At 39.2% G+C, this 23,118-nt stretch overlaps 1 protein-coding gene across 1 annotated transcript; it reads left to right on the top strand.

Annotated features, from left to right (window-relative positions):
• Positions 1-1,543: 1,543 nt before the first annotated feature.
• LOC103707678 (squamosa promoter-binding-like protein 6) lies at positions 1,544-22,631 on the top strand. The gene is made up of 11 exons (XM_008792255.4): positions 1,544-2,095; positions 2,202-2,879; positions 4,776-4,957; positions 14,950-15,635; positions 19,527-19,601; positions 19,710-19,817; positions 19,921-20,038; positions 20,139-20,280; positions 20,400-20,550; positions 20,643-21,245; positions 21,955-22,631. The coding sequence occupies exons 2-11, from the start codon at positions 2,290-2,292 to the stop codon at positions 22,405-22,407; spliced, it is 3,108 nt and encodes a 1,035-aa protein (XP_008790477.1). The 5' UTR covers positions 1,544-2,095; positions 2,202-2,289; the 3' UTR covers positions 22,408-22,631.
• The last annotated feature ends 487 nt before the right edge of the window (positions 22,632-23,118 follow it).

The following is a 23,118-nucleotide window of genomic DNA, read 5'->3' as shown; positions in this document are numbered from 1 at the left end:
ATGAACTAGACCATGCTTTCCTACGCAGAACAGAGAAAATTTTCATGCGAAAGGGAAAAGGAGAATTAGACTTCAAAACCAACTCGCTCTTGTTTTCGTGCAGCCTCACTCTTCATTAAACTAACGAAAACTCAAATGTAGACTGGACTTTCTCGAGGAACATGACATGTTCGTCTTTCAAAAGATGCCAATGGCCACCCCCTCCATCAAAAGAACGCGCTTTCTACACGATTTCAACAACCATAGAAGTTTCTCTTTTGTCGAGTAATGACCGGTACCCTAAAAATGATATTAAATGGCATTTTCCTTTGTGTATTTTTTATTAAACTTTAAAAAAATTTGCTCCTAGCTCTTTGAAAGAGACTCGGTTAGTGTCATTCAGAACAGTACTAGCATTATCGGAAGGGGCTACCTTTGAACATTCGGACTATGTTGAGTGATAGCATGGCTTTCCAAGCCAAGCATATTTTTAAAGAGGCGAATGAGCCACAGACGGGGTGATTTCGTATGTGGTCAGTCATTTCGAGGGCACTCTGTGGGTTGGAGAAAAGAAGCTATCCGGAGTGTTTCGGAATTTATTATTTTCTTACTTTACTGAATGATTAAAATTATATAAATTATCTGCTTCAGTAAAAAAAATATAAAATTGCCCAAAAACAACAGCTTGCATTCCAATATAAGATAGAAAAATGAAGTTGGGACATCACATATTGCAAGCAGCACTAAGTTGGCTCCGTACATAGTATATTGTTGGGTATTTGACAGTCGTCCATCTCCATGGTTGTACAGCTTTCTGCGGTCAAAAAAATGTGCACCGTTAGATGATCCTGACTCCACACGCTAATCCCGTCTACCAGTTTGCCTAATTGCACGGATCTTTTCTAACGCAGCCGATAAATTGCTCAATTGCCGTTTGCAAGACGGAACACGGAACACTGGATGACGAACTGATCAGATGCTATAAATACACGCCACGTACGCAATCACATGCTGGAGACAGTCTACAGTGCGGCCCGTAGATTCCCCGGCCCCGTCGCAACTAAATATCTAAGATTTTTTGCCAATCATACATCAGCCGTTGACATGGCTCAAGCGACAGTTCACGGACGGAGGAGAATGTTTCAAAGGAAGAACCGACGGCAGATCAGACTTCTGCATAGAAAATTCTATGCACTCTTGCCTATACAAATTATGACCTGCCGCCTACAGTGGTAGTTTTCGGCGGACCAATTATAGATCCCCTGCACCACAGGACACACAGAACAGCTTTACCATATTACACGGAAACCCTGCTAGTGGACCGTCAGGCGAACCATGCACGTCAGATCAAGATGATGCCGAAGATGAACGGTTTAGATTGTCGGCGCTTTTCGGGGGGAGTTTCTGGATAAATCAAAGTTTAAAAATTATATTATCAAGTAACGTGAGGTTGGATGCATGTAGCGCTAACGGAGGAGATATGACGTCATAAATAAATTAGGGTGGCTTTCGTACGGCAGTTACCGCATTTATTTACAGCTCAAAAAAGCCTGATCGGCGCTTCAGCGAAAAAAAAAAAAAGCCTGATCGCTTTCGATTGACTGCCGACTTTTCCCGCAGTTTTCTCTGCAGATATCTCTTTTATAGTATTCGTTTTGGCTGGCCGCTTCCTAATCTCTCCCTCTTCCCTTTCGCTGGTTGCTTCGTGAATCTTGAGTTGGATTGCGGTTTTCCTCAGATCGGGTGCTGGGATTTCCGGAGGGAAGTTTTTCTTCATCTTTTTGGCGATTCTTGTTTAATTTTTGAAGTTTTTTTGGGGGGGTGGAATTAGGTCCGGGACTTTAGGGTTTTGCCAAGTTATTTTATTTTGTTACTTATTTGACTGATGTTGCCGATTTGAGAATTTTGCTTGGTTGGTTTTTGCTTTCACATCGAAAATGTGAGACCTAAGCATCTGGAATCGGCTCTTTATGTAGTTAGGGTTCTTATTTTATTGTTTATTTAGCTTAATTTTTTTGGATCTATCATGAAACTTGAGAAGGGTAATACTAATACTTTGGAATCAGCTGTTGTTCATTAAGGTTCCTTTTCTTGAAGTGAAGGGCTTTTTTTTTGGGTAAGAAAAGCGTGTTCTCTTTCGAACTATTGATTCGTATCTGGGTTTCTCTTGTTTGGATTCATGGGTGTGTGGGTGTGATGTTTCTGGATTTCTTGGGGTGCAGGGATCCAGGTTGCCTCCTTGGGATCCCTTAAATGTACGGAAATTTGAATTTGGATTCCAGGCATTCTCGTTGAGGGATTTGAGGATTGATGGAGACTAAAGTTGGAGGCAAAAGACAACAGTTTTATGGTGCTGGAACATCCAGTGGACTTGGGAAGAAAAGCCTGGAATGGGATGTGAACGGCCGGAAATGGGATGGCAATCACTGTGTGGCTACGCCTTTGAATTCTGTTTCAGAAGACTGCCGGAACAAGCAACTGATGTCTGATCCAGCTACTGGAGGGCTATCCAACAGCTCATCCTCCTGCGCTGAAGAGACTGATTTAGGAATCACTGGGAAAGGGAAAGCAGAACTTGAGAAGCGGAGGAGGATTACAGTGGCGGATGATGATGATGATGATGATGAGCCTTCTGATGGATCTCTTACTCTAAAGCTTGGAGGTCATGCCTCTGAATTGGTTGAAGCAGACCTTGCAAACTGGGAAGGGAAGAATGGAAACAGGAGCAAGTTGGCCAAGGGAAATTCTAGCCGCTCCTCTTGCCAGGTGGAGGGTTGTGGTGCTGACCTGAGCAATACCAAAGACTACCATAGACGGCACAAGGTTTGTGAGATGCACTCCAAAGCCAGTATGGCAATTGTTGGAAATGTTATGCAGCGTTTCTGCCAGCAATGTAGTAGGTTAGTAGTTATTTGTTTGCCAAAATAATAATAGCTCAATTTGTTCTGTTTATTTTGTTACGATTTGTTGTGTATATCTTTTATCAAATGAAGCATCATTCTTTCCTTCACAATCCAAAGATATGAACTAAAAATTATGCAGAAAGGTAGAGAAATGCAAGAAAAACATAGTGCAGAGACAAAGTAAAGTTCATATGTAAAAATACCTAGTACATCTATGTATCCACAGCTACTACATATGAAAGCCGATTAGTTAGTTTGCAGGTCCATGTGAAAGCAGTCCAGTGTATCATCTGATCACAACTATTACATATATAAAATTAACATGTAAAAATGCCTTCTCTTAATTTCTCGAAAGAGACCAAAGTCCACACATGAAATAAGTACACAGCAGTCCATGCATGAAATGAAATATGTAGCTCTTCGTCTGATGACGATGTAAACCAAACCGTAAAGAGCACCCTGTTGTACTTATTAATTAATCTTTTGGCAGCATCATGGCCCCTTGTTAGTGGTGAAGCCAAAATCAAGCATGTTAATTCAGCTTTGCTTTATACAAGGTTGTCTTTTGGAAAAGTGGCAGAAGTTGAAGTGGCCCGCCCACTTCAGTTACTTGGGAGCCTCCCCCTCCAAAGTTGCCAAGGTGGGAAGAAAGAAGTCCCAATTCCTGCTTACCTGCATATCACCAGTTACTTCAGGCAACTGAACAGCCGAAGTGCATATTCCATGAAAACTCCATTTCAGGGAACCCACTTTCGAGCAACCAAAGATATGCTCCAATTGTCATCTTTGCAATATTATAATGCAGATATGCTCCAATTATCATTGCCTACCATCCTTCAACTTCAGATTTTTCTTTATAATCTCAAATGTTACTAAGCCCATGTAGGTGATGGATTAGGGGTAGTAATTAGGTCAAATCCTACTGCCATGATGTGTATTCATAGTAGAAGCTTCTTTCTGTTCGTCTCCATGTTAAATTGAACCCCAGAATCACTAACAAGACCTTTGTCAACTGTATTTGTGGATAATTTCTTTCCAGGACTTATGGTATCATTAGAGTTAGAGACATATCTGCCAGATATATCACTTAATGAAATGTTGACCTTAATGTAACTGGAAATTTGAAGGCTTGGTTTAGTTGTTGGAAAAGGGGGAAAATAATTTTTGAGGAATAGAAAAAGGATTAAAAAAAAAGTCAGAATTTCTCTTGTTGTTGCACTAAGAAAATCGCAAAACTTCATGAGGGAAAAGAAACAGAATTACGATTTTATCACTTGGTTGCGCTTGAGAATTTCATAAAGTTATTTCAGGAAAAGAAATGATTAGATTGGGGAAACAACTCTGTTGCTTGCTTGCACTATGGAATATTGGAAAAAAAAATCTGTGGAGAAAGTGGTTCAGATATTTAGGAATTGGCTGACTGACTTGTGTTTTTTTATCTTCTCAAGATTGTCACCTGAGAGGAAGCATTTTGGACCTCTATGATAATTTTTTTGGCAAGTGATACGAGAATTTTAGCTCTTTGTCTATATTGACTTCTAGTTCTTTTTTCTCCTTTTTTTTCTCATTTTCTATTGAATGTTGAACACTAGAAACAATGTTTCCACCTAATATATTGTCCATTCACTTTTTATCTCGAAGCAGAGGGATCAAATTGTCAAGGATATTATGTAAAAAAGGTTCTTTATGACAACAAACTGGGGTCTGATGAGAGATAGGCATGCTACATTGTCCTTATGTTAGGGGAACCATATTGTTTTCCTCTCAAAATTGCGAGATTTGCTGCTTTAACATTTCATTTGAGAACTATTGATTATCATTTGCTATTGCACTTCTTCAAAACATTTAAAGTGTTATTACATTGCTGTTCTTATCGAAAGATTATATTTCCAGGTTTCACCTTCTTCAAGAATTTGATGAAGGGAAGAGAAGTTGTCGTCGACGTTTGGCTGGCCATAATCTAAGGAGGAGAAAAACCAATCCTGATGCCAACATGGCTGTGGGTTCTTTGAATGACAATCATGCCAGTAGCTTTCTATTGATAAGTCTGCTAAGAGTGCTGGCCAATTTACAATGTAATTTCTCTCCCCTTTTCTCCAAGATTATGCATGCATATATACATTTCTTTAAATGATCGTTGGTCATATTTCTATTTAGTTTGGGGGTGGGGGGTGCAGGAGCTTCCTGTATGTATGATTGTATGATTGTTTGTAATATATCTGTGGAAAAAATATACTTCTTGTCATTATTCTGTATAGAAATTTGCTATGATATTTTTGAAAACTATCTCATAGGAATGCAGCAAGTTATTTTTGTAGCTTACTGAGAGTGCATTCTTGTATGGTCTTATAGTTGATGTTTTCCGTATCGGTAAACATATTCTCTGAGTCTGAAAATGATAATGGGAAAAACAAGGCAGTGATTTTGTCTGACTATTATTTTTGAGCATTCTTGCTTTTGTAGGATATTTGTCATAGGACATTGAGAAAAGCTTGTCAATCTTGCACATAATTTCTTCGCTTTTGTAGGATATTTGTCATAGGACATTGAGAAAAGCTTGTCAATCTTGCACATAATTTCTTCATTCTTTTTAAGTTTAACTTGTCTTGGGATGAATTTTTTTTTCTTTGATGCAAGTGGAAGGGTGTTTAAACATGTGCATTTGTTTATGAAGCCAATATCCAATATTACAGATTTAAATAATGCATGTATCCTACTATGATGACTTGCTCATTGTATCAAGTCCTTTGAGCCCATGTCATGCCTTTTGGTAAATAGAAAATGCTCCAAATGACGACCCTTAACTCTTGTATTGCCAGTGTTGGTAGCCTTGATGCGTGCTTTATGCTTGTTTGGCATTTCTCTAAATAAAAGGTAGCCAAAATGAAAATGTCATTATAATTGATTTCTTATGCCCCGAGGGGTGGGGGGTGGGGGCGCTTGGACTCTCTCCTCGTAAACCTAAGTCTATAGTTGGTGTACGAGATTATATTAACAATCTATTGTCTGCGATATAAGGCTTTTTATGCCTATTCATGTTCATTGAGGGTGTACTTGTGGTTGCATCCGTTTTTCAAAAGGTTCTTAGCAAAGAAGAAGCTAGAAGTTAGGTTTTCTAGAAGTTAGGTTTTTTACACTTTTCTTCTTGTAGAAGCAGTTCTCCAATGCGATTAACAAACACATTCTAGGATTTTTCTTTTCTTTAGAAGTTACAAATGAACTTTTAAGCAACACCAAACCATCCCAGATTTATTTTTATGATTGGGATGTGCTCAAAGAAACACATGATTTCAACTCAGTAACTTGTGCACCATGACAAACTAAGTTTGTTTTCTAAGATGCTGTGGAAGGAGTTGTAAAAAGTCATACTTTCAAACAATGATCAGTTGGTGGATTTGTGGACTTGTAGTGAGGGCTTGTGGCCCTTTATGACATGTCATGGTTAATCACATCCTTCTTAAAAATTATTAATATCCTAGAATAATGAATCTTTTAAAAATGGCACCAAATCATTCTCCTGTCAAATAGATCCTGCTACTCTTGAGCTTTTTGGATTGTCTTTTGAACCTCTACGCCCTTGTAATTCATGTTTCTACTTTCTATTTTTCAGCTGATAAAGTCCTGGTTCTTTTATCTCTGAAAAGTCTTGGTTCTTGAAAGAGTAATCCATATTGACCTTGGTTAATAACCATAAACTCTATAAGTCAGAGTCTTTTATGAGTGCTTAATTAGTGAACATAGTGATCTTTCTCCTCGAGGAAGAAGATCTATCCAGTAATGGAGTAACAAGATAGGAGGAAGAAGCATCAATAAAAAATCGTATAAAACAATAAATGGTAGAGCTAGAAATTTCATTCAATTCAAGATGCTCTTACAATAGCTAGACACCCTTATTTATAATTGTATGATCCTTTAAACCTACCCACAAATGTGTTTATATTCATTTCTTATTGAAAAGGTAAAAGAGTTCTACAAATAAGGAAAAGGAATTTTCTCCATAATATGCTAGAGTTTGATTTAGTGCAAAAGAATATTCCTTTTAATAGGTTCTAAGATCCTTGACTCATTTTGATGTCAATATTTCTTATAATATACTTCTTGATTAGATAAGATCTCTGACTTATCTTGATGTTTGTCCTTCCAAATCTACATAGATTTTATTGATAGTTGCCTTATTTAATTAGATCTCCATAAATACTTTTCAATCTATAGCAGGCTTCTAGAGTTGACTTGGTCTACAACTCGATGTTCAACTCAACATCTCTTAGGATCTACAATAGCATCGATGATGCTTTGTTTCATGCAGATTTTTAAATGAAAAAGTTCCTCTCACGCCTTTGGGTCTGCCTCAGTTGCTATCTTGGGTTTTCTCATTATCAAACTCAATTTTGCATCTACTTGCTTAAGCTCGGGCAGCTCTTCAACCTCAATCACATTAATGACCACCTTACCTTTTTTTTTTAGGATCCTCGTCCTTCGACTTCTTCCTTTTCGGCTGCAACTGAGGGTGGAGCTTTTAACACTTCTCGTTGGTATGCCCACTGATCCTACAGTGGTTGCAATAATTTTCTGAATCGTGTTGACTTGCTGCCTCTGTTGAACTTATCACCCTTCTTGCCTTCCATAAGCTGGCTTTTCTCCTCTATTCCCATGAATTTCATGCTACCTTTGTTGATGTCTTCAACTTTGAGGAGTTTCATCTTCTTTCAGATGCTCTCTTTGAGATCTCCGACATATACAATGAAGACCGCATGATCATTGGTGGAGATTCTGAGTGAGATAGCTTGCTTGTGAAACTAGGTGGTGTAATCTTAGATGTGTTGATCATACTTTTGCCATAAGTACTGCCACTTGATCCATCCATCCTCCGCATGGTCTATTAGAAGGATACCCTTTTTGAAAATTTTGTGTTGGTAGTTTGCATTGATAGCTTCTTCATATTTGGTGTTAGATTTCTTTAATTGATTCAGAAGCTGGTCATCGATGTTTTTGATATGATCCGTCAAATCTTGGGCATCACAATTGATTGGCTGAGTGTTTGGTAGTGACACTAGATTGAGCATGCCATGTGTCCTTCCATACGCTACCTTGAATGGACTCCGATTAGTAAAATGGTTGCATGAGATATTATAAGCGAACTTGGCTTGAGGAAGAGCCAGGTCCCAAACTATTAGCTTGTCTCGCACAAGGCATCTGAGTAGATTTCTAAGGTTTCTATTAACCACTTTAGTTTGGCCACCCATTTAAGGGTGGTAGGCATGATTTGAAGTGATAGTTTTGGGAACTCTGTGCACTTAAACCACCTCTCTAAGCACAAATCCGCTACATGTGAAGCGTCCATCTTCTTCTAGCGAGGGATGCAGTCCATCTTGCTGAACCTATCCACCACTAGGATTATGGAGTCAAATTCACATGGTGTTCATTCAAGCCAAGAATGAAGTCATGCTCACTTCCATCCATGGAACTGCAAGGATAGGCAAGGGTATAAAGACCGGCGTTCTGCACGTTACTTTTAGCTGTCTATCAGATTTGGCATCTCATCAAGAACTGGATCACATCACACCGTAATCAGGGCCAATAGTACTTTCTTCTACTAGGGCCATGGTTTTGTTTTGTCCAAAATGACCTCCCAATCCTTTAGAGCATAGTTCTTGGATGATATTCTATCTTATAGAACCATTTGGGATGCAAAGTTGAGTTACAAGGAAGAGAAAAACATCGGTAAGAGAAGGTATGCATACCTGCCTGCTCGAAGATAGCTCCAAAATCTGAATTGTCCTTGTACATATCTTTGAGTAGGTCAAAACCTACTACCTTTGAGGAGAGTGTACCAAGTAGAATATGTTGGTGGCTGAATGTGTCTACCACTCGGTTCATTGCATGGACTTATGTTTGATTATAAGGTTGAGTTGCTGGAGAAATGCAGCCCATCTTCCATGTCAGTGATTAAGACAGTGATTGCCATTAAGGAAGGACAAGGCCTCATGGTCAGAGTAGAGCTCAAAGTACGTTGTTGGAGGTACAACTTCCAATGTCTCAAGGCTTGAGAAGTAGCATAAAACTCAATATTATAGGTAGAGTAGTCGAGACAGCTTCCATTCAGCTTTTGTGCTGAAGTAGGCAACTAGTCGGCCTTCTTGAGAAAAAAATTGTGCCAATGCCAACCTTGGATGCATCATATTCCACCTCAGACACTTCATCAAAGTTAGGTAGTGCCAAGATGGGTTCTTGTGCCATTAACTCCTTGAATTCGTGGAAGCTATGCTCAGCATTGAGTGTCCAAATGAAATTCCCCTGCTTCTTGCAGTCAGTGATAGAGGCGACGATGAGAAGTTCTTGATGAAGTATCAATAAAATGATGCAAGGCTGTGGAAGCTCCAGACATCATTGATGTTTCAAGGAGTTGGCCATTCTTTAGATGGCTCTGAACTTTTTGTCAATTTGGATGCCGTCTTTGGGTATAACATATCCTAGGAAGATCAATTTGGGCACCATCCATTAACACTTCTTGAGTTCGCATATTGCTTTAGGTGCAAGGTTCCAAGCAAGGTTTACTATCTTGGTATTGGACCTCGCACTGGTACCATGTTGGCACATTATTGGTATGTCTAGTACGAGGGCCAGCTCAACGTACTGAGACTCTGGGTACACTCCCCATACAAAGTCTTAATTCAATACTGGTATGGTACAATATGCCTAGTATGGGACGATATGCATTAGTACGGGCGAATGGAGAACCTTGGTTCCAAGCACCTACCTTAAGTGTTCAATATGCTCACAAGAGTTGTGGCTGTACACAAGTATATCATCAAAATAAACAACTAGAAATCTTCCAATAAAAGATTGATTTATTTGGTTCATGACTTGCATGAACATACTTGGGGCTTTGGAGAGATTGCCATGCCACTCATAAAGCCCATCTTTGTATCTTAAAGAAAGTTTCTCACTCATTTGGGTGGATTCGAATTTGGTGATAGCCTAAGCAAAGGTCAATCTTGGAAAGATGCGGACTCTTGCAAGTTAGTCTACCGTATCATCCAATCGAGGGATTGAAATAGGTACTTCATCGTGATCTTATTGATGGCATAGCTGTCCATGCACATTCTCTAGGTCCCATCTCTCTTTGGAGTTAGCATGGTAGGCATAAGGACATAAACTCTCGTGGTTCAAGCCTTTCCGCAAAAGCCCATTGACTCGCCTTTTTTGTAGCTTCTCATGCTCCTTTGGTGCCATGCGATAGTTTGGGAGACTTGACTAGGTGGCACCAAGTACAAGGTCTATGGCATGTTGGATGTCACATAAAGGGGCAAACCTCCAGGGAGCAGTTGAGGCAGCAGATCATCAAGCTCCTTAAGAAGTGGCTTCATGTTATCGAAAACACTAGCCTCTTCCTTGAAGATAACCATGTAGATATAACCTGAGCCCTTACTTTCATTGAAGAAGCTTTTGATAGTAAGGTGACTAAAATCCTCCTTCATTGGTGGGGATTCCTCTTTCATGGGTCGAAACGCGATCTTTATTTCATCTCTATGGAAGGAGTATGTGTTGTATCTTCCATCATGGACCACCCCTCGATCATATTGCCAAGGTAAATTCAATAACATATGGCAAGCATCCATTTGTGTTACATCACACCATGTGTTGTCAATGTTAATGGCACAAGTAGAGAAATCGACTAGGCATCATTTGGAGATAATTAATGTATTGCCTATTTTGAACTAGGCAATTTCGTATGGCCTAGGATGCTTCTCTACTTTTAGATTGAGCTTGTCGATGACTTGTATTTTTGCACCACCCACTATTGATGATGACATCATAGACATGTCCACTCATAGTCTGTCAAACCAGTCCGTACCGGCCGATTCGGCACGTTACAGACCGGTCCGGCCTAGAACCGGTATCCGAACAGCGTGGATACCGGTTCCAGCCGTTTTCGGGCTGGTACCGATTGGTATGCGTACCGGCCGCATACTTGTCTCGTACTGGCCCGTATCGGCCGGTTCGCACCGATATCCTTTTTTTTAACTACAGCGCGGTTTGCACCGATACCTTTTTTTTTAACTACAGCGCACGCGCTGTGGTGCCGAGCACGTGGCCCGTTTTCGGGCCATGTGCTCCCTCGGGGCAGAACACCTCGCGCGGTTCCCCCACGTGTTTCCATGCGTAGGTCCATTGCGTGCAGCGCGATTCCACGTCGTGCAGGCGCGATTTCCCGCGTTGGGAATCACCTCGCGTGTGGTTCCCCCACCCGCGCGGGTCATAAAATGCCACTCTGTGGCCTTTTTTTTAACCCACATCCGCGCGCAGACGAGCACTGAAAAAAAAGAAAACCAGTTCCGGTACGAACCGGTTCGGTAGGCAATCGGTACGCCTACCGATACCGGTTCAGCGTACCTTGTGTCCATTAGTGGTGTAGTGAGTGCGAAAAATATCGGTGTTTGAAGACAATCTTCTTTGGCTTTAGGTGCATACATCACTTACGGCATGATAAGGCTTTGGGCCTAATTTGGTTCAAACTCGAAGGCGGGTTCAACGCCTGGTTCATAGTTGTCGATGGGTTCACCAACCCTCTTGTCGATAGGTGCCATGTTCTTTCATGCTCGCCATCTTATTAATTATCTACATCAGTGATGTGCACTTCAGTAGTGGGTTCTCAATGAGGACACTCTAAAGTACAGTGTCTTGGATCTTCACAAGCATGGTATGCCGTACCGGCCCGAATTGGGCGGCAGAGCATACCGTACCGATTTGGTACCGGTACCTAGTACAGGTGGTGTACTGAGACCAACCCTCTTGTCGATAGGTGTCATGTTCTTTCATGCTCGCCATCTTATTAATCATCTACATCAGTGATGTGGACTTCAGTAGTGGGTTCTCAATGAGGACACTCTAAAGTACAGTGTCTTGGATCTTCACAAGCATGGTATGCCGTACCGGCCCGAATTGGGCGGCAGAGCATACCGTACCGATTTGGTACCGGTACCTAGTACAGGTGGTAACCGATACTCGGTACACCAAAAAACTTTCGTACCATACCGACACTATGCTAGTGTGGCGCTAGTACGAGGTCCGGTATCGACACAGTGAACCTTATTCACAAGTGTAGCAAGATGACAGAGCAAGGTTCGTTGAACTGGTACTGGAGGGGTTACCAACCAGCGATCAACTTGGCATGGTACGGGTCCGTATCATGCCGTTCTGGGGCGTATTGACATAGAGTTGCTCAGAGAGGGAGGGAAAGAGGAAGGAGAGAGACAAAGAGGGAGGGAGAGGGAGGGGGAGGAAGGAAAGGAAAGGGAGAGGGAGGGGAGAGAGAGGCTGAGAGAGGGAGAGGACTTTCAGCCCTCATCAATAGGTGGTTGCCTTGTTTCATTTCGAAATAGGAAATGATGCCTTATTTTTTTTGGTAAAATTTCGAATTGAAATCGACAAATAATTTGTCAACTTTTTTCTGAGTGAAATTGGCAAATCATTTGCCAATTTCAAAAATTATGTTTCGAATTGATGGGATGAACCATGCTAGAAACTGATTGGTCTAGTTAGGTACATTGCGAACTGGTTTAGCATGGTTCAGCAGACCTTGTGACAAAGTGCATGTGTCATGGGGCATGGTTTGTGAGGATTTGCCTCACTTGAGACCATGAGTAATGGTTGGGTGGTTGGTGATCTTCTTGCAATGCTAGACTGGGTAGTTGTAGTATCCTTAGAGGAGGAAGGGGTGGCGCACATTATGGCATGTGCATTGATGGATCCTCTTCTTGCCATTTGGGCTCGTTATAGCTAGTTCTTTGCATGTAGTTCCTTGTGATAGGCGTCATTCACATGCCACATAATGGGCTACACAATTTCCTTTATCTTCATGTGTGCATGTCAAAGTAGATCATTTGAAAAACTCCTCCATGTAGTTAGTGATGCTCATTCCCCATCTATGATTCATGTAAGATTGATAAACTGTGATTCATATAAGATTGATAAAGAGAGTGAGACCGATCTACTGGAAGTGGTGGCATTCTCCATCTTTGGCGAATCAGCAATCTTCATTTTCCACTGCTCACTTGAGGTTGTGGATATTCTCCCACCATATTGATGCATAGTCTTGTAATTTCAAGGCCACGATCTTCACCTTCTTGTTGTTGAGGATCTTCAAAGAACCTCTCAACGGTGGAGATCAAGATGAGGAAGTCCTTTGTTTTGAGCCTCTTGTGAAACTCAGGAAGCTTGGGTTTGATGCTGTAAAACCTATCACGATCATGCGAGACTTTCTTATCAAGCGGGGGAAGATGAATTGGCCCTTGATTTAGAGCACAATGGTAGAAAGGGTTGATGAGGTGCTCAAAAGATGTATTTGAAGGCGTGTATCATCCTCCCGATCCGATCCTCTAAGGCGACGATCACGGCCAACTGCACCATCACTCTCCACTTGTCATTGCGCTCTCTGTTGTAAATCAGCAACCCGATGTGAATCCCTGTTCTAATCAGTGCAAAACTCACGTGCAGCACCAATTGTTTAATAGAATTTTAATAAACCCTGATAGGTTAATATTATTCAGACCACCTTCTTCCTTTGATTTACAAACCACACACCAGTTTACTAATCAACATAAATGATTTATCTTCGCCCCTTTCCATAGGAACACCTGATGAACTTTAGGTCTTTCTACATACACACACAGCACTCATCAGACACATATATGTATGTATCTATACATATGTATTGTATACATGTGTGTATATATATTTATGTGTATATATGTATATATATGTGTGCGTGTTTATATATTTATGTATATATGTGCGCACATATGTGTATGTATATGTATGTACGGGTACATCCATGTACATATATTTATATATAACAAGGTTGGCGCAAGTGGCTTCCTAGGTACTTGGACAACTGCCTTGGTGCTTGGCATTTTCTAGGCCTTCAGACGTGGCTGCCGTTGAGGCGCTTAGTTTGGCACCTTGCCATGTAGGGGTTGCTTTTGCCTGGTGTTGACACCTGGTTTGTTGGTTTATGAAAAGAACTAAAACCTATAAACTAATTCTCTCTTTAAGTAGAAATGTATTTACTTGAAGGGAGAAACATGTTGATTCCATTTATAATGTTCAGTTAGATACTAATCGATGCTTGAACTTTTTTTTTTTTTGAGTACAGATTGGACTAGGTCCAATCAAGCATTAGATGCTTGAACATGTTATCAAAGTGGTTTTTGACATTTCTTAGAAACATAAGTGGTAACCACTGTACTATGCATCAATATGATGTTCTTTTATGTGATTTCTTATGAACTATATATGTTTCTATTTACAAGTCATTAAAACAAACAATTTTATTAAATTTGTGGTATTTTTTTTTTTTTACTCAAGAACCTGCCTGGCCACATAGGCATTCTACCTAGACCTTAAAAAGGGCCAACACTTAGGACTGCAGCAATGGCAACTTTACTGAGCTTTATGCTTTATATATCAATTGTTTTTCCACCAGTCCATCTTTGAACTTCATGACATCTAATGTACTCCTTCATGATCCCATCCTTTTTGGTTTTAACACACATCAACCTCAAGGCCAAGCCTCAAATTCAACAACACATTTCAAAAGTTACTCTGAATTTTCTTTTACTAACAAACTGCAAATGAATCTTCTGTTATTCTGCTGATTTGAAAAGTTTCCTCCTTTGTAAGGTTCGCTATTGTTCATACACAGCCCACACAACTGTTCCTCCATCACCTGAATATTGGATAAAAAATTAAATGTTATAACTGGCTGAATTTCATGCAAGATTCTATTAAGATTTCTTAGAAGGAAAAAACAGTTTTAAAAGATATTTTTCCTTGACCCCAACCTTTTCTCTTTGGTCTGTTGTTCTGGGTGGTCAACACTTAGAACCTAATTGATTGACTGATCATGTAGTTTTCTTTATTTGTCTTGTATATCGATTTTTGACGTTGATTTCTCTTCTGGAAATCAAGACAGTTTTTAATTGGCATGGTGACTTTTATCAACAAGAATTTACTTTGGTTAATCAGTAAATGATTATATGCTGGATCTGTTTTAATGTTATTGCAGCTGATAGCTCTGGCCAATCAAAAGATCAGGACCTTCTGACTCATCTTTTGAGGAACCTTGCAAACCTTGCTGGTTCATCTGATACAAGAAATATTTCTGGACTCCTGCAGGCATCTCAAGATCTGCACAAATTTGGAATTTCTGCTGGAACATCATCAGAAGTAGGCAATGCTTTACATGGCAATGATCTTGTTGTTCAAGAATCCTCCAGGCCCTTGTCTCTACCTTCTAAAGTAGCTTGTACCACTGGATTTCAAGTTCCTTCTATGAGACCTCTTGATCATTCTACTTCTATTGTGGCTTCAGTGGAGATACCTTTAGAAAAAAATATTGCTGCAGCTTTTCTAGGCGAGACTGCACCGTCAATTCCTGCTCCACATTCTGCAACCTTGGTGCCTGGAGAAGATGACCTGTCTGCTAAAGCACAGGATCGGTGCACATCGTCGAGTATTCTGCCTTCAGAGTCTAGATTGGAGAAAGATAAGATAAAGGACTTCGATTTAAACATGTATAGTGATGAACAAGATGGTGAAGAAGCATGTGAGCTCCCAATTGCCCGTGTAACTCAGGCTACGGGTTCCCCTAATTGCCCTTCTTGGATGTTGCAGCAATCAAGTCCACATCAGGCAAGTGGTAATTCAGATTCATCATCAGCACAATCACTGAGTTCTAATAGAGATATTCAGGTAAATGACTTTGTATAACTCATCTGCATAGGTATTGGATGGTCTTGCTTACATGATTGATTAACCTTAACAGCAAAGAAAAAGCAAGAAAACCAACCTTCTGTTTGGGATTGTTTAAGTTTCTTAACAATTAGTCTATAAAATCTTGTTCAACTTAAAGGTTTGTTCCTTTAGCAATGATTGTTCTTCCATCAACTACCATTTGCACATAATTTTTTCAGAACTTTTTTAGTTTCTCAACACTTGTCTGTAAAATCTTTTTCAACTTAGTTGAAAGGTTTGTTCTTTTAGTAACGATTGTTCTTCTGTCAAATACCATTTGTATATAAATTTTTCAGAACCTGAAAGATGATGCTTTTGGATGCAGCTCCGCACTCATGACTACTATGTAAAATTTGAGTAACTGTTGAAATGAGGAATCCTCATTTCTAGCTACAATATTATGCAAAAGAACCGTGGTACTCTTAAGAAGAATGGAGGCCTTCGTTTCAGTTTTTTATTTTATTTATGTTATAGTGAAATCTTAATGGAGCAAATAGGTGCAGATTGCAGAGTGTCATAGGGCATAGGATGTCACAGTTAGGAGGGTGCTAATATATGACTGATGCAGACCTAAGAATGCATCACAAGATTGCAAATCTTTCTTATATTTAATTTTAGTTGTCGATTTTCTTATTTAACTTATACTTCTAGTTATTTTTAGTGTTAGTGTGTTGTTTTGGAACCATTGGTTAAGATTAAAGGATCTTAACTTTTATTTGATAGCTTGGTAGGCTAATTATTGTAGTGGTACTGTTCATGATAGTGTTCTCACTATAATAACTGTGCCTTAGTGGGGGTAGCTTCGGAATTTTGAAAAATTGAGTTAGATTTTCTATTCATAGTGTCTTAAGTGTTGTACAAACATTATGCTTTGTTGAATGAGAAGAGTTTTGAATAAAGTAATGGTTGCTGAAGTTGCTATGCAGCACGAGGCACGTGGTTTCATACTAGCCCCTGTGTGTGATTCCTAGGTCCGCAAAGTGAGTTTGGGCCTATCCACACCTGTTCCTTGAATCTTTTTTGTGTTTTTCTATCCTTTTCTTTTCTCTGTTTTCTACATAGATTTTCTTTTCTTTTTTTGTTTTTCTTGTTGAGTAACACATCTCAATTCTATTTCTGTTAATCCTTGACCAGAAAAATTTCTTGGTAGCTCACTTAACATGAAAAAACCAAATCAGTTTGAGAAATATGACTTCTATTTTAACTTCTATTTCAATTTTGTCTTTAGTTGCTTAGCCCAATTCTTCCTGAATTGAGAAATATGATATGTAAAAGTCTTTCTTGAAAAAAAAATTACCTTGACTGGCTCATTTCTAGGTCCAAATGATGTAATTTGTCTTTGATCACCAGGTGTATCGAACCCTTTAGGGGTTTGCACCACATCATGTAGCTCTAAAAGTTATTCAATTTAAAAAATAAGCATTTCAATCGAACATTGTACGCCCAAGTTAGGGCTTCTGGAAGTTTGGACTGCGATTCACTTTCTTAATGTAGCGAATCTCACTCCTAGACCTTGTCCATACCTATCCATAAGTGGCTTGAGTGGTCCACATCAGGCTTGGTGATTCTCTTGGATTACTTCATTCCTTAATTGAGCCCTAATTGGGTGTTCTTTAGATTTGTCTTAGCATCCACTATCAATTTTGCATTGAAATTCTTATTTTTGTAGTTCAATTCTAAGCGAAACTCAGGTCTGAATTGAATTTTTTAGCTAATCTTTACAGCAGCGCTTTCCTAAATCCTAATAAGTCCTCTTCCATAGACTGTCCTACATCAGTGAGGACAGTGATAGTGCATATGAAGGACTGTTGCATTAGAAAATTAAAAATATGCTGTGATTGTAATTGTGACAGGAACACCTGGAAATGCCTCTAATTGACAGGAACTCACTTATCAGAAGCCCTAAGAGAAATTGAACTTTAGTTTCCAGTTTAAAAAGGTGGTTGATTGATGATTTGACCATTCATCCATAGAGACTGCATTATGTGTCACTTAAGGGTAATTTAGGTACTTTTATTTTCTTTCTTGTAATTTTGAGACTCTTGTTTGGGATATCTAGTTTGTAAGTGGGGAATTAAAGGCTTAAGGTCTTCTTATTTCTAGGAAAATCAGTATACTTTCAAATGTACTCTATATTTTAACTGCCAATGGCCATGATCAACAATCATGCATGCCATCTATGTGGGGTTGGTTATGCGGATCATGTTCAAATGTCAAGATTTATGAATGTATGTAACTGTCTCTCAAACTAATTTAAACATTCTGTCAACTGGTGGCCTTATAACCAAGGCAATTTTGGGGCAAGGAGGGCCTTCCATGGCCAGGGAGGCCTTGAAAGACCAAACTGTGGTAAGATATTTGCATTGTCACACATGTTATGCCCATGCAATCAGGAGTAATGCTTTAAAGACTCCTCAAGATTTGGAAAGAGTATATTTTTGTATTATGTATGTTGATAAATCTTGTCATTACTAAGTCATTAACCCAAAAAAAATCTTGATTGAAGTTCAAATAAGCTTTCATTTTATATAGGAGGATTGTATAATTAATAAATTGATTTAATGAATATTTAAGAGACTTCATTTAGGGTCTGTTTACTATCCTAGTATACAGAATGCATTGCACTTTAAAATGAGAAGGCAACCACGATTGAGTAGCTAGAGTTTCATGATGAGCGGCATCTAAGGAATCTGAGTCCCTGAATTGGAATTTCTTAAATCACCTCTCTAATGGAACACATATTCCTGATATATATTTATATATATGTGTGTATGCATGTATGTATTTTAAAGATAGTAGGCTCTGGAGGAATTTAGTCCCAACAATTTTTCCTCTCTGCGCATCTATCCCCTTGTTAGATTAAATTTTGTTAGGGTCCTTATCCATTTGATAAGAAACCAGACCATCCAAACAGGCCCTTATAACATATTAATTAATGAAACAAGCGATTTACCTAAAAGTGTAAAATACTATCGACCGGGAGCACTTGAAGATAAATGCTATCATTCTGGTCGCTTCATTCTCCTTGATTTGATCACCAGAGAATTTGGTGAGGTAGAGGTGCTACTCTCCTGCAGTTCGTCAACAATTAGGCACCAAGTCTTTCTGAGTTTTCTTCCTTCATATCACTGCTGAATTGCAAAAAGGTCCAATTGACTGCATATCTTAGACTTGTCTAATTATAATTATACCTCTGGTCTGTTCAGGATAATAAACTTAAATAACTTTGAACATCCACAATTCATCGTAACTGGCCACTTGGATTCTGCAAAACATATGTGAGCATTCACTTAATCATGGGTTTCCAGCGATCCAGAAATTCATTCAAAATTAAACTGATATAGAAATCATATTCATCATTAATAACAGAGCCATATGTTCAATAATTTGCAAAAATATGATTATCAATATATATTTAATGAATATTTTATAAATGACATGGATCAATTGTTGCTTCTTTACATTTTAAGCTTGGTGCTTCTCATACCATTTAATTTCATGCTCGAGCCAGTGAAAGGATTTGCAGCAAGCTACATGTCTTAGGTGACATCGTGAATCTGTGCTCCATCTCCATGCAATATGTCATAAATTATTCATTCTATTCCTTCTCATTCATTATGATGCTTTTAATAATGACAGAAGAATGGATATGCAATACCTTTTATTTTCTTACCTACTAACTGCAAAACTAGACCTAGTTTTGAAATCAAGATGTTCCCCTCTATCTCTAAATATGTCTTCATGTAACGGATTGGTTCTTTATTTGCTCTTGCACCATTTTTCTTGCTCTATAACTTTCATTAGTGTAGTGCCTCTTTTAATGTAGTACTTTGACGTTCACTTCTGCAGAGTCGAACAGATAGAATCGTGTTCAAACTCTTTGGAAAAAGTCCAAATGATGTTCCTCTTGTCTTACAAACACAGGTAAATTTGAAGCTGTATCCTTATATGGCATGCTCTAGACTTCAAAAATACAGTTTGTTTAATAGCTCTTGATTAGATAATAGATTTGTAATCTCTTCAAATTTCCAGATTTTCGACTGGTTATCACATAGTCCTACTGAAATGGAGAGTTATATTAGACCTGGTTGTATCATTCTAACAATTTATCTTTGCCTAGCCGAGTCTCTGTGGGAGGAGGTATATTTTCACATTCCAAAAAAACCTATATAATGGATGTCTGAACTCTTTGATTCTTTTTCTTTTTGAGCATTTTACCTATTCTAGTTTTCATCATGTACAGCTTTTCCATGATCTGAATTCCAGCCTGAACAGGCTTTTATGTATTTCCCATGATGACTTTTGGAGAACAGGATGGGTATATGCTAGGGTACCACATCGTATGGCCTTTATTTACAATGGTCTGTAGATTGTCACTTCTCTCTATGTTGCTTGTTTTGCATTATATTTTTATAAGACATGCAAACAAAATCTGATAATGTCTTTTTGTGGCTACTGCAGGTCAGATTGTGCTAGACACACCCTTGCCTCTTGGAAGTCCTAATCCTTGTAAAATGTTGTGCATCACACCTATTGCTGCTGCTGTTTCTGCAAGGATTAACTTCACAGTGAAATGCTTTAATCTAGCGCATTCTGCTTTGAGGTATTTATCATTCCTTTGTATTTCCTGAGACCTGATTCTCTGTTCTACTCTTTTAAAATAGTCTTTACTTTCTTATGGAAAAATTATCTATATTTGTATCTGCTTTACTTCTTTTTCAGGTTACTCTGTGCGTTTGAGGGTGAGTATTTGATCCAAGAAGCAACACAATTTTTTTTGGGGGGCTCTAATACTGGTAAGGAGCATGAAGGGTGCCGGAGCTTCAGCTTCTATTGCTCCCTTCCTAGTGCAATGGGGAGAGGATTTATTGAGGTGCTGCGATATTACCACATCCAATTTGTCACATTCTTTTCATCCATCCTCCATCTATTTTCTTGTTATGTGAATCCCTCCTTCTGGTTCAGGTTGAAGATGATGGTCTTAGCGGTGCCTCGTTCCCCTTCATAGTTGCAGAAGAGGATATGTGCTCTGAAATCTGTATGCTAGAGAGTGCAATCAATGTGGCCTCATGTGGTGACCTCTTGGATGAGAGAATGGATGCAATAAATGCCAGGAACCAGGCAATGGACTTCTTACAGGAAATGGGGTGGCTTCTCCGAAGGAGTCACTTAAGGTCTAAATCTGAGCAGGATTCTTGCTCAAATGTCTTTTCCATGGCACGTTTCAGGTGGCTCATTTCATTTGCCCTGAATCACGAGTGGTGTGCTGTTGTCAAGAAACTTCTAGATATATTGTTTCAAGGAAACATAGATTTAGGTGGGCAATCTCCTGTTCAGTTTGCCTTGTCAGAAGAACTGCTTCACAGGGCTGTTAGGAGAAAGTCAAAGCCAATGGTAGAACTTCTACTAAGATATAAACCAAATACAGCTACGGAGGAGACAGGTCCTGATAGCTTCTTGTTTAGACCTGACATGCTCGGACCTTCAAATGTAACACCTCTTCATATTGCAACTGCTATTAGTGGAGCTGAGAGACTATTAGATGCATTGACTGATGATCCTGGACAGGTAACATCCTTTCCGCAGTTGGCATCATTATCTTATATTCAATATCAATAAACACAAAGATAGATGCTTGATTAGTTACTGTAATTCTTAACATTGTGATAAACAATTGATATGCCTTCATAATTTGGCACGCAACTTTGGACATACATCAGTCAGCATAATCTTTTAGTATTCATATGAAAAGGAAATCACAATGAAGAAACCATATCACATCTTTTGAGCTTCAGCTTTATGTTTCATACTTAGACGCTACTTCCTATCACATACCAAGTCTCCAAAAGAGGAAGGGTTCTTAAACCATTTTTTCCTACTTCCATCAAAATTTGTGTATGTTCTTGCTCATTTCTGATACCATATATTCCAGTCTCTCTGCTGCTGTGGCATCTCTGGATTGTTATTTTTACCATTATTTCTAGTTGTTGCCTCCCACATTATCATCCGTTAGTGCTACCACATGGATCTTTTTCATTTCCTTATTTTACTGTGCACATCTACCTTGAAACCACTCCTCTCCTAAAACTCTTCATTCTGTTCTATTCACTGATTAGAGTCTGCTCTTATGAATGCCATGCTATCTATGCGCTAGCGTCCTTCCAATCCATGGGTTGATTCATTGCATTCTTTTTTTTTCCTGTTTTGCATTATACTTGATAATAGTTACTTTATCAATATGTGGCTGTTGTTTTTAACTCTTTTGGGTGTTTGTCAGTTGGGAATAAGTGCATGGAATAGTGTTCACGACAGCACTGGTTTCACTCCTGAAGACTATGCCTGTTCCAGAGGCCACGGATCCTACATACAATTGGTTCGAAAGAAAATTAGTGATAAATCAGACAAAGGTCACGTGGTCCTTCACATCAATGGCAATGATGATGCCACCTACAAGCAAGCAGATGGACCATGTTCTGGTAAATTAAGCGGCTTTCAGATTGACAAGAGCAAAATCAGATCAGCGCCACCTCCATATTGCAAGCGCTGCGATCGGCAGCTGGCTTACTGCAGATCCATGAGCAGCTCACTGTTGTACAGACCTGCAATGCTTGCAATGGTGGGCATTGCTGCGGTCTGTGTTTGTGTGGCTTTGCTGTTCAAAGGTCCACCGGAGGTTCTGCTTGTCTACCCTCCGTTCAGGTGGGAACTGCTGGGCTATGGTTTTATCTGAGTCAGAAGCATTGTGCACCCAAATGAAAATGATGCAGTTCTAATGATTGATCAGGTTAGTGGTGCAGCATTTAGGGTGTATGTGACTGGGTTTTTTCTATGGGAAACATACTAATTCTGTAATATATTCTGTTGTTTTTTTAAGGACAATCTTATTCTTTTCAAGGGATCAAAACCATTTGTTTCTCCAGAGATTTTTTTTATTATTTCTATTTTCATTGACAAGGTTTGTTGTTATTGGATGTTGCGATATCTCTTGCTCGCATGGGTTGCATTTGGTGAAGGCCATTCAAGCATCATGAGTTAATCTAGGGGTTACCATTATTTAGGGACTAAACTATGATGATACTAAATAGATGGGGACTAGGATTCAAATACCACAGCTCCTTGTCTCCTGTCTCTAGCCATCATCAAATCCAGCCTCACGTTTCCGTACCTTCAGAGCCTCTTCTCTGTGGCTCTAGTAGTTATTATACCGAGCTGCAATTTGGAGGAGGGTATTGAAAGATCCATGCCCGTCAAATTAAACCTTCAGGACTTATTCATACTTCTAGGCCTAAAACTTTGAAGGTATTTTTTCCCCTGGAGGCTTCCAGAGAAGAAAATGCTGAATTGAGACAAACGAAGGCAAGTTAACAATGGAAGTCCAGAAGTCAGTATGATATTTTTAATGTTGAAAGTTTGTGGTTAGCCCAAAAAATAAAAATTGAAT

Source organism: Phoenix dactylifera, unplaced genomic scaffold (genome assembly GCF_009389715.1).
Source record: "Phoenix dactylifera cultivar Barhee BC4 unplaced genomic scaffold, palm_55x_up_171113_PBpolish2nd_filt_p 000852F, whole genome shotgun sequence".
Lineage (NCBI taxonomy): Eukaryota > Viridiplantae > Streptophyta > Magnoliopsida > Arecales > Arecaceae > Phoenix > Phoenix dactylifera.
This window is presented reverse-complemented; position numbering and strand designations above follow the sequence as displayed.

Coding starts and splice junctions, on each gene's coding strand:
- LOC103707678 (XM_008792255.4), top strand. CDS start 2,290: ATGGAGACTAAAGTTGGAGGCAAAAGACAACAGTTTTATGGTGCTGGA. Junction 15,636..19,526: donor GTTCTAATAGAGATATTCAG/GTAAATGACTTT, acceptor TCACTTCTGCAG/AGTCGAACAGATAGAATCGT. Junction 20,039..20,138: donor TATGGCCTTTATTTACAATG/GTCTGTAGATTG, acceptor TGGCTACTGCAG/GTCAGATTGTGCTAGACACA.